Raw genomic sequence first — 12,788 nt, forward strand, 5'->3', positions numbered from 1 at the left:
AAACTAGAGATTCTAGGTTCGATCCCCAGCGGAGTCGCCAGAGATGTCACACCCCTTTTTTCGCGCAGCGACGTAAGGGTTTTCCAATAAAGTGACGTAATTAATTAGGGAATTATTTTAATTTTTTCAAAGTCGCCACTTGGAATTGAGTTACGGTGTTCCAAGTCACCTTTTGTTTAATCCCTAATCAAAAGGAAATGACTCATTGTTTGGTTTGCAAACCAGTTCGGGTAAGGAATTCTATTGACCGAGGGGAAGGTATTAGGCATCCCTCGAGTCCCGTGGTTCTAGCACGGTCACTTTATGGACTTTTATGACTTAAACTAATTTTTGAATATTCTATTGTTAAAACAATGTATTTACCCTCATTCTTTAATTTATTTAACTATAAAACTACCTTATTTTATTAATCTATACCCTTTAATTAAAAATATGTATAAGCATATAAATTAAATCAAACGAAGCAGAATAAAATAAGATATTCTTTATTTTTAATTTTTCTTTTGTTATTATTATTATTTTTATTTTTTCTCTTTTTTACATTTCTTTTTTTTCTCTTTTTACCTTTTCATCTTTTGCTATTATTATTATTTTATTGTTATTATTATTTTTTATACTTTCAAGGTTTTATTTGTTTTTTTATTTTATTTTATTATCCAACTTAATTTTTTTTTGTTTGGACAAAGAAACTTCCAAAAAAAATTATTTCTTCTTCAATTGCATGTTTTTTTTAATAATATTATTTTTATACTTCTTTTTCTGTTATTTATTTTTTCTGTTTTCTCTTTTCCCCTTTTTTATTATATTCTTTCTCACATTTTATTTTTTAACTTTTCCTTTTTCTTTTTTTTATTATTATTATTATTATATTTTTTTCTTCTTCCATTTTTATTCAATTTTTTTTTACGTCACTAACATTAAACGAAAATTCTACTGACTAAAATTAATATATTTACATAATAGCTACACATGTTATCATTATAAACTAAATTTTAAAAATTAAATGACTTGGACAATAATTTTACATAAATATAAAATAAATTGTGGGTTATTTAAATATAAATAAATCATGATTTGTTATAATAATTTCACACTAAATATAACTATACAAAGGATCTAAACATAAAGTTGATATGAGCATTTGAACATACTTCACATAATAACATCAATAAATATTAATGGTTTTAAGTGCATACGAAATTAAACAACCTCAAATATATATTGCAATCCATTCTTGCATTATCATGACATAAAACTAATACAAAATAAAATTAGTATTACCTCTTGTGTAAACTATTTCACGAAAAGAAAGAATTTAGGAACCACGAACTTGAAACCTCGAACTCCACTATTTTTAGTTGTGTTTTTCTTTATGCGTGTGTTCTTCAGAAAAAAAAAAGATTTTCTTTGTTGTTTCTTCTTCTTCTTTTTTTCTTTTGCTTGCAGATATTTTTTTTTCTTCTCCTCTTTCTGTTTCTTTTTTTTTCTCTGATCTTTTTTCGTGTGTTTTCTCTTTGAGTTTTTGTTTTTTTTTCCGATTCCACCTTTTTTGTCTCCGTGTGTGCATGTATATAGTAATGTGTAGTAGTGTGTACGTGTGTGCAGGTCGTGGGGGAAGTGGGGAGTGGATAAAGTGGTTCTCTTTTTCTTTTTTTTTAATTTTATATATATATANNNTATATATATATATATATATATTAAATATATATAAAATGATAATTATATAATTATTATTTCTTTAAATAAATAAATAAAAGCTTAAGAGATGATTAAACAAACAAACATAATTAAGAAATATTAGTTTATTTAAATAATATATATATATATATCTTTTTTTTTAACAATCAAAATAAACTTATCTAATAAAAATTATATTTATGTGGTTCATTCTTAGATCTTTTAAATAAAATTAATGAAAATAATAAAAAGGTCAAAATATATTTAATTTAGATTGATAAAATTATTTACGCTCTAAAAATTGGTGTTAAACTTCAAATTCGGTCAAAAATTACATGTCTACAGTTTGCCCCTCTTTGACTGGAAATATAAAGTATTTTCATACAAAGAAGTAGACAAAGTGATAAGTTTTTACCGAACTCTTATTTGAAAGACCAAAATTTGTGCGACCAAGTCCTTGTTTTGGACATCCTACATATCCCGGTTGATGAGGGAATCAGGCCACCTGTAGTTCGAGGATATAAAGTGATGAGTTGGAAGTTAAGTGAGGTTCTATCGAGGCTCCAGATCGCGGCTCTTATCCATACATAAAAATTGAAAATTATTAGTCAAAATAAAAACAAATGTACAAACTTCTATCCATGCAGCTTTTCTTGAATCTTAACTTTAAGATATCACCTTGATTTTTGGTGAATATCTTAGCTTTAAATTGGAACTGAGCTGAACTTGCCACTTAGGCGAAACTTTTGACATTCTTCAAAAATGACAATTTGAAAAGTGCTCTTGAATAGCTGTGTGTTTTCTTGATCAAAAGATGACTAGTAAAAAATGTGAGGAAGTCATGCTGCTACATGCATTGAAGAACCTAATTCTAACCATCATGGAATTGATTATTCTAAAAAAAGTTGAAACTTTGTTCTTGAATTTCAAATTCATGTCTCGCTTGAGAAAACCTGAAAACCACCACAAACAAAAAATAAACAAAATTTTTGCCCCAATTTTCACTGGGAAAATTTTGTGAGTTATTAGCAAATATAAATATAAAACATAAACTCCGACTAGGAAGTTTTTATTTTAGGAGAAAATAAAACTAAAAATCTAGACTAGGAAGTGTTTATCCTATGAGAAAGTAATCTAGTCCCATTATTCAGGAGGGTTTTGCTAGTCCCATTATCCAGGAGTGTCCTGCTAGTCCCATAATCAAGGAGGGTCCTGCTAATCCCCTTATCCAGGAGGGTCCTGCTAGTCCAATTTTCCAGGAGGGTCCTGCTAGTCCTATTATCCATGAGGGTCCTGCTAGTCCCATTATCCAGGAGGGTCCTACTAATCCAATTATCCAGGAGGGTCCTTCTAGTCCCATTATTCAGGAGGGTTCTGCTAGTCCCATTATCCAGGAGGGTCCTGCTAGTCCCATTATCCAGGAGGGTCCTGCTAGTCCCATTATTCAGGAGGGTCCTGCTAATTCCATTATCCAGGAGGGTCCTGCTAGTCCCATTATCCAGGAAGAACCTTCTAATCCCATTATCCAGGAGGGTCCTGCTAGTCCCATTATCCAGGAGGGTCCTACTAATCTCATTATCCAGGAGGGTCCTGCTAATAAAATTTTCAACAAACTAATAATACCAACGAAACATTGTGAATGTTATCTTCATTATTTGGAAGTTCCTTCAAGGAGAAAAATAATAGTAATACTAATAATAATAATAAATAAAATAAATATTCCAACATTCAGGTAATTGCTATTTTGATATATATTAGCCAACTTTCATATAATATTCCACAAGTCTTTATCGTAGGGTTTCCATTTCGCTCGCTGCAGACTAGGTTGAACATCTAGGTTCCTAGAATCCTCAATCTTGAAACAACTTGTCCCTGCTTCAACAAAGAAAATTTGTGAGTTTGAAAAGGTGGTGGTTTGTTTGTGGTTCCATCTTTCGATAAGGGCGGCTCAAACACTTATGACGCTTTGGTTGTTTCGAACGGTCAATACTTCTTATTTATTGATTGTACTTTCATCCAAATTTGCTTTTTTTTGGACCTAAATCCAATGTCTTTATCTCACAACACTCATTGTTTAGCCTTCATAGGATCAGAGAATTTTCGAATTCAACACTTGAAGACGGATTAACTCAGTAGCCTGATGCTTTGCCTAGTACCGTTTAGAGGCTTGGTAGCGAGTCTTGAAATTCTTTCCTAGTTTTTTGACAAAGACTCGACTAAAAGACATACCAAAAAAAAAAGTGACGAAAAAAGTATAAGAAAATTACGAGCTATATGAGAATAAAAGAAAAGATTCGATGAAGACACTTTTTTTTGGTAAGAAGAAGAAAGAAAAACTTATCTGAGTGTGGGAAGCGAGTCTACTGATCATGCCATGCAATTTGAATTGATTTCCAGACTTGGCTATCCAATCTATTCATCAACCATTATTGATCATTCAATCTTGATGTGGAATCCCGACACTTAATGAAGCCATAAATAATTTGAACACTTATACACTTTGTGATATTCACGAAGGTCTTTGCCGCTAAAACTGTATCATGTTAATTGCTCCAGCTCACGTCTGCCTTATGGTGCATGTCATTATTTTCACCAAGAAGACTTTATTATATTCAACTCCTTTTCGCCTTATGGTGCCCACTTAGGGTTTTCACCAATAAGACTCTCTCAGTTTTATTTCTTTCTAGTCACAGTTGTCTTATGGTGCCCATTCAGGATTTTTACCTACCCTTAACCAACTTACTCTCGACATATCAAGGGTTGATGCAAAGCCTTTTTTATTTAGATGATGGGTTGATTTTGAGCTTTGAGATGAAAGACCAAATGAATAAACAAACGACTTTTGCCCCAGTATACTACAATATGAATTTTTGGATTTGTATTTGGTTGAACCGAACCCAACATTAGGGCTGCCTACGTATCTTGCCGAAACAAGAATCAGGTCAACGTAGTTCAGGCAATTTTTTTTTTTTTTGAAAAGTCAAGGAAACAACATAACCAAGAGATCCCATTGAATCAACCCTTGAAATGTCGAGCCCACACATAAGGGTTTCTAATGTCGAAACTCAATCATATGTAATATCTTTTCACAGCATCAGCATTGATGACCGTTTCTGTCACTTTGCCTTCTATATCTGCTAAGTAAAGAGCACCATTGGGTAATACCCTTTTAACAACGAACAGTTCTCTCCAATTTGGAGAAAATTTGCCTTTGGTTTCGGCATGATGTGGCAAAATACGTCTCAACACTAATTGACCTTCTTCAAAATGTCTGGGACGCACCTTTTTGTTATATGCCCGTGCCATTCTTTTCTGATATAATTGTCCATGACATACTGATGTCAGACGCTTCTCATCAATCAAACTTAATTGCTCTAATCGAGTTTTGATCCACTCATCATCATCAATTTCAGCCTCCACAACAATTCGTAAAGATGGGATCTCAATCTCTGCAGGTATAACTGCCTCAGTCCCGTATACCAGTGAATATGGGGTAGCACCCACTGACTTACCGACTGTAGTGCGATAACCCAACAAAACAAAAGGCAAATTTTCATGCTATTGTCGAGAACTTTGCACCATCTTACGAAGTATCTTTTTTATATTTTTGTTAGCAGCTTCTACAGCCCCGTTTGCCTTTGGGCGATACGGAGTCGAATTTCGATTATCAATCTTAAATCGGTAGCATACCTCTTGCAGTAAGTGGCTGTTGAGATTTGCGGCGTTGTCAGTTATAATCACCTTTGGAATACCAAACCGACAGATGATGTTGAAATGGATGAAATCCACCACGACCTTCTTGGTCACTGACTTGAAAGTTACTGCTTCCACCAACTTTGTAAAATAATCAATGGCCACCAAGATGAACCTGTGACCATTCGATGCTTTTGGTTCTATCGGTCCAATCACATCCATTCCCCATGCCACAAAAGGCCATGGAGCAGACATTGCATGCAACTCAGAAGGGGGAGAATGTATCAAATCTCCATGTATTTGACATTCATGACATTTACGAACAAATCATATGGAATCCCGCTCCATGGTGAGCCAATAATATCCTGCTCGAACTATCTTCTTGGATAGAACATATCCATTCATATGAGGTCCACAAACTCCTGAGTGTACTTCAATCATCATTGTGGAAGCCTCTTGAGCATTTACACACCTTAGAAGACCTAAATCGGGTGTATTCTTATACAGTATGCCTCCGCTTAAGAAAAAACCCTGGCTAGTCGTCGAATAGTCCTTTTTTGATTACTAGTTACATCTGACGGACATTCTCCAGACTGTTGATATGTTTTGATATCATGAAACCAAGGCTTACCATCAAATTCCTCCTCAATCATGTTGCAATAGGCATGTTGATCACGAATTTGTATGTATAAAGGGTCGATATGGGCGTCATCAGGGTGTTGGAGCATCGAAGATAAAGTGGCCAATGCATCTGCAATCTCATTGTGCATTCTGGGAATGTGTCTAAACTTTATCGACACGAATCGTTGACAAAGACCTTGTAAACAATATTGATATGGTATGAGCTTTGGGTCTCGAGTTTCCTATTCTCCTTGAATTTGATGAACTAGTAAGTCTGAGTCTCCTAACACTAACAATTCTTGGATGCCCATGTCAACAGCTAACCTCAGACCCAAAATGCACGCTTCATACTCAGGCATATTATTAGTACAATTGAATCTAAGTTGGGCTGATATAGGGTAATATTCCCCTGATTCAGACATAAGAACAGCTCCTATTCCAACTCCTTTCCTGTTAGAGGCACCATCAAAGAATAACTTCCAACCTTGATCATTATCGCGAATAACTTCATCGATACAAGATATATCTTCATCTGGAAAATAGGTTTTAAGTGGTTCATATTCTTCATCAATAGGTTTCTTTGCCAAATGATCTGCCAATGCTTGAGCTTTCATTTCGGTCCGCGTTATATAGATAATGTCAAACTCTGTGAGCAATATTTGCCATTTCGCAAGCCTGCCTGTGGGCATGGGCTTTTGAAAAATATATTTCAATGGATCCATACGAGAGATGAGATAAGTATTGTAAGATGAAGTATAATGTTTCAATTCTGTGCTACCCAAGATAGGGAACAACACGTTCTTTAAACAAGGCTGTACTTCGCTTCATAAACGGTAAATTTCTTGCTGAGGTAATAAATGGCCCGCTCTTTCTTCCCAGTGTAATCATGCTGACCCAGTACACAACCAAAAGAATTATCCAGTACTGACATATACAATATCAAAGGTCTTCCCGGCTCGGGAGGAACCAACACAGGGGGATTCGATAGGTAATTCTTAATTCTTTCAAAAGCTTCTCGGCATTCTTCGGTCCACTCGATTGTGGCATTCTTTTTCAACAACTTAAAAATAGGCTCACAAGTTGTTGTGAGTTGAGCAATGAATCTGCTGATGTAGTTTAACCTTCCTAGAAGGCTCATAACCTCAGTTTTGTTCTTTGGAGGTGGCAATTCTTGAATTGCATTTATTTTTGAAGGATCCAACTCGATTCCTCTTCGACTGACTATAAACCCCAAAAGCTTCCCCGATGGTACTCCAAATACACATTTTGCAGGGTTAAGCTTGAGATTATACCTGCGGAGCCTTTCGAAGAATCTTCTTAAGTCTTTCACATGATTTGGCTGTTTTTTAGATTTAATGATAACATCATCCACATAAACTTCGATTTCTCTATGCATTATATCGTGAAACATGGTTGTCATTGCTCTCATATAAGTTGCCCCTGCATTTTTTAATCCAAAAGGCATAACACGATAACAATATGTACCCCATGGAGTGATAAAAGATGTTTTTTCTGCATCTTCATCATCCATAATAATCTGATGGTAGCCCGCATAACAATCCACAAAAGATGAAACCTCATGTTTAGCACAATTATCCAATAAAATATGGATGTTAGGCAAAGGAAAATTATATTTTGGACTTGCCTTATTCAAATCATGATAATCAACACACATTCGAACTTTGCCGTCTTTCTTAGGGACGGGTACGATATTGGCTAACCAAGAAGGATATTGAGAGACTTGAATGACTTTGGCCTCAAGTTGTTTTGTGATCTCCTTTTCAATTATTACACTCATGTCGGTTTTGAGTTTTCTTATCTTCTGCTTTATCGGAGGAAAATTAGGATCAATTGGCAACTTGTGAACAACCATGTCAGTGCTTAATCCAGGCATGTCATCATAAGATGACGCAAAAACATCTTTGTAATCAAACAGGGCCTGGATTATATCGTCCTTTTGATGTCGAACATGTACACTTATCTTAGTCTCCTTTATAATTTCCTGATCCCCCAAATTTATCGTCTCAGTTTCACTCATGTTTGGATTTGACTTATTTTCAAAATGATTGAATCCCTCCTTACTTCTTCAAATACTTTGTCTTCATCATATTCGATTTCTTGACTTATTATTTCAATATTAGGTCGAAGATTAGATTGGATATTAAGATCTGGCAAAAAATTCTGCATGCATGTCATATCACTAGAATCGGCATAGAAAGAACTGTATAAAAGAAAACGAACAAATATATTAGACCAAAATAAAGATGCAATTACATCCTATTGAAAAGGGAAATAGAATGTTTGAAATAAAATGACAAGATAAAATCCGAATTACAATCCTTGAATGAATCAGACGACAAAAGAAAAAACAAGACAGACTACCAAGACTCGTCTTAACGGGGAGAGGGGTGGCTTCCCAATTGTTTAGATTGACATGAGGACCAATGAATTGCACATCTCTGTCGCTAGTGCCTTCTCCGATTTCCACCATATCAACCTCGACAAATAAATCTTGAAAATAGTTGATCATTTCTTCGCTTACTTTCATCACTGGCTCTGGAAAAGATGATTGATAAGATTCTGTTGCGCGGGCTTTGATGAAAGATTTGTTTATTGGTTGTATAGGCTTGGTAAGTGACCATACATCTCTCTTCTGCTTCTTTGCCTTCATTTTGTCCTCGACTCTAGGTTGGTAGCCTAAGCCAAAAGTACCGATGCTCTTTCGTAGACTCACTGGATAAGTTCTCCCTTGCAAGCAGATTCCTAAGCCTTTACCAGGCTCAAACCCATGTTTCAGCAAATCATTCACCACCATTACAGACGCGATGGGCATATTTTGTTTTGAAATGAAACTCCCCTCGGGGACATGCTCAATAACCACTACCTCAAAAGCTTGATAAACCAGTGCCTCATTCTCATTATCTGCCTTGATAAAAGGGGAGGAAGAGTCTTTGTAGATTGACAAATCCCCCTCACCATGAACAATCACCTCTTGTCGGTCGTATTCAAACTTAATCATTTGATGCAATGTTGAGGGGACTGCTCCAGCCCTATGCACCCATGGCCTCCCCAACAATAGATTGTAGGACGCATTGATAACTAACACTTGAAAATTCACAGCGAAATCCACAGGCCCTATGGTTAGTAAGAGCTTTATCTCACCAATGACATCTGTTTTTGACCCATCAAAAGCTCTAACACATACATTGTTGGGTCAGACCCTTTCGACACTAACATTCAATTTCTGTAGAGTTGATAAAGGACAAATATTTGATCCATATCCTCCATCAATTAGAACTCGAGTGACATATGAAAGCTCACACTTTATAGTGATATGTAGGCCTTGGTTATGTCCTGTACCTTCTTTGGGTAGTTCATCATCTGAAAAGGTGATGCGGTTTACCTCAAATATTCTCCCAGCAATCTTCTCTAACTGACTCACTGTAACTTTACTAGGAACATGTGCTTCATTCAAAATTTTCATTACAGCCTTACGATGTCATCAGAATGTATGAGCAAAGACAACAAAGAGATTTGGGCTGGAGTTTTTCTTAATTGTTCCACCACAGAGTAATCTGATAGCTTCATCTTCCTTAGGTCCTCTGCCTCTCCTTCAGTGACCGAACTCTTTATTTGTGTTTGATCATTTTTAGTTTTCCTTAATTCCATTGGGACATAACATCTTCCTGAACGAGTTATTCCTCCTACTTCATCTATTTCTTCATCAATTTCTTTTCCCTTGTATGTCACGACAGTAGGCTCATAATTCCAAGGAACAACTTTGGGGTTAGTCATTGGGAGCTGGGATATTGGCCTGATAATCACAGGAGGAATATGGGCCCCTTGCACGATCAAGATAGGCTTGTTTGGCCTTTTTAGGACAAAAGATTTTGCCTTACTCGGACTTGCCCAAACATCTTCAAGGGCTCCTTTAACAGTTAAGATGGGTGTGTTTGATGGACTCAACTTTTCTAACCTACTTTCCGCCCCTAAAGGTATCATTTTTGTTAAATCAACAACATATGCTGACTTCTCAATGCCAGTTCCAACCCTAAGGATTGGATTATACGGAGATGCAAACTCTTCATGAACCTTCATCATTTCTAGCATGTTTGTTTCAGTATGCCTCGGCAATGGATTTTGTTTGATGTTGGGTCCACTCGGACTTTCAACTATAATTCGATTAGAATCGATCAAATCTTGAATGGCCCTTTTCAAATACCAACATCTCTCTATGTTGTGCCATGGGGCATTAGAACAATATGCGCAATGTTGAGAATAATCCAAATTTCTCGGGGGAGGATTCAACATCTTTCTCTCAATAGGACTCAAAACATTCAACGTCCTTAATTTATGGAACAAGCTAGCATACGACTCCCCAATAGGAGTGAACTCATCTTTAACGCCATTTCCCTTTTTGTATTGTGGTCTAGGACGAAAAGGAATTCTAGCAGTATTTTGATGAACTTGTGGGGGTGGTGGATGATTGTGTGGAGTTGGTGCACGCCATTGTGGATAAGAAGGGGGTGCAATTGGTAGTGCATTAAAACATGATATGGAGTGTATGGGACATAATATTGTGGAGCTTGGGAAGGAAAATGGTGTTATGGGGAATTATCTAGAACATGAGTCCTAGGCGCTGATACAATAGTGGCCACATCCTCCCTTCTCTTATTCCCTCCAATATTTCCAGAACCATTTTGAAGCACTTGTTTTGTGGCTTTTAAGGCATCTTGATTTACAATCTTTCCAGACTTGATGCCATATTCCACCATTTCCCCTACCTTAATAACTTCAGCGAATGTCTTCCCTACGGCAGAAAGCAGATAGTGAAAGTAATCAGGTTCTTGCGCCTGGAGAAAAACGTCAATCATCTCTGACTCCTTCATCGGTGGTTTAACCGTAGCGGCTTGTTCCCTCCATCTGATAGCATATTCACGAAAATTTTTTGTGGTCTTTTTTCTCATGTTGGCTAACGATGAGCGATCTGGAACAATGTCAATATTATATTGGAATTGTTGTACAAAACATCGAGCCAAATCATCCCATGTGTGTCAGTTGGTGATATCCTGATCTATGAACCATTCAGATGCAATCCCTACTAAACTTTCCCCAAAATAGGCCATAAGTAACTCTTCTTTGCCCTTTACACCCCTCAATTGGTTGCAATATCTCTTTAGATGAGCTATGGGGTCTCCGTGACCATCATATTTTTCAAACTTTGATGTTTTAAAACTAGTAGGCAAATGGACGTGAGGAAACATACACAAGTCACTGAACGAGATGTCTTTGTGGCCTCCTAGTCCTTGCATATCTCTTATACTCTGTTCCAAACTCTTCATTTTCTTAGTCATTTCTTCATGTTCCTCATTCTTGACCATCCTCTCAATTTGGACAGGGGAACTATATTGATGAATGTGGGGATGAGATCTTGGAATTTTAATGGCCTCTTCAAGAGTGTAACTCTGATCACGTCGAACTTTGGGCGGAGGATCGCTATTGGATTTGGGCACCATCGTTGGCTGCGGGATGCTGTTAGTCGGGGCAGTTGACACAAAGAGTGGATTACTTATCACAGGCGTATTCGAAGGGCGCACCATAGAAATTCCAGCGACATTGGATGTGTTAGCATAGGGCCGAATCAAGGGGATATATCGGATCGCTTGTCGACACCTGGATAGGGTGAGACATATTTGTATTAAAACAGTCTCGGATAGAAGACGGTGGAGGTTTTCCACTCATCCAAGCCTCGTACAGCTCTGCCATTTGTTGTTTTAACGCCCTTATCTCTTCTGTTGTCCCTGTTTCTTGTGAAGTCATCTGGTTTTGGATCTCCTCATCATTGTCCGATTCATTTCCATCTTTGGGGGCCATTTTTTGTTTCTCTTTCGATCTTGTGTTGTAAGGATGTGATGCCAGTTTAACCACAAACCAACTACCTTTAAGCTAGTATGTCTCTCTCTCTTTCTCTCTCTCTCTCTCTCTCTCTCTCTCTCTCTGAATGGAGTAACAAACCGATTAGTGTTAAGAAATTATGCACATTGTATCCACATACATACTTCTAATATGGAGGACCTTATGTTTCATCCCGGCTTACCTAGGCATTCTTCTCTTCATTAGTTTTATAATATTTTATATTTATTATTTATTTATTTACTTATTTATTTATTTATTTATTATCATTATGATTATCATTTTTTAAGAGAAAGAAGAAAGAAAAAAGAAAACAAAAATAATAATAATAATAATAATAATTTAGATCGAACCCCCTGGGTTGCCTACGTATCATGTTTGGCCCATGAATCAGATCTTACGTAGTTCGAGAAAGATATTAATTAATTTTTTTTGCATGACATATGCACATAAGGTGACCGAAAGCAAATCTTTTTCATTCGTTTTCAAATATTTTAAACAATGATTTGAATAAAACAAACAAACAAAAAAACAAAAGTACCTAGGACTTAGATAGACTCTAAATGAAATAAAATAACAAAACGAAAAGAAAGAGAAAAAACTAAAAATAATAATAAAATGAAATAATCACTACTAAGAAAATAGACTCGAAAAGAAACTGAATCCTCGAATCTCAATCATCTCCAAGACCCTTATAAATCTTCGCCAACGCTTTCGGTAGATATGGAGCCAAAGCACGGGCCTGTCGGCCCAACTTCTCATCGTTCTGGTGTAAATTTCTAGCATAAACATTGTTGACTTCATCCCTGAGTTGTAGTAATCGGTCTCTGGCTTCATCCATATTGTCATAACAATTCTGTAACCAGTGGTGAGCAGTATTGACT

The 12,788-nt window shown here is 36.2% G+C and overlaps 2 protein-coding genes across 2 annotated transcripts; both read right to left on the reverse strand.

Moving 5' to 3' along the window:
- Nucleotides 1–4,746: 4,746 nt before the first annotated feature.
- LOC107018444 (uncharacterized protein K02A2.6-like) lies at nt 4,747–5,625 on the reverse strand. The gene is made up of 2 exons (XM_027912998.1): nt 5,265–5,625; nt 4,747–5,192 (listed from the first exon to the last, which is right to left on the reverse strand). Exons 1-2 carry the CDS (start codon nt 5,623–5,625, stop codon nt 4,747–4,749), a joined length of 807 nt encoding a protein of 268 aa, XP_027768799.1.
- A 5,420-nt stretch (nt 5,626–11,045) lies between these two features.
- Nucleotides 11,046–11,865, reverse strand: LOC114074887. Its single transcript, XM_027913006.1, has 2 exons — nt 11,747–11,865; nt 11,046–11,664 (listed from the first exon to the last, which is right to left on the reverse strand). Exons 1-2 carry the CDS (start codon nt 11,863–11,865, stop codon nt 11,046–11,048), a joined length of 738 nt encoding a protein of 245 aa, XP_027768807.1.
- Between the last annotated feature and the right edge of the window lie 923 nt (nt 11,866–12,788).

Source organism: Solanum pennellii, chromosome 1, assembly GCF_001406875.1.
Source record: "Solanum pennellii chromosome 1, SPENNV200".
In the NCBI taxonomy this organism is placed as follows: domain Eukaryota; kingdom Viridiplantae; phylum Streptophyta; class Magnoliopsida; order Solanales; family Solanaceae; genus Solanum; species Solanum pennellii.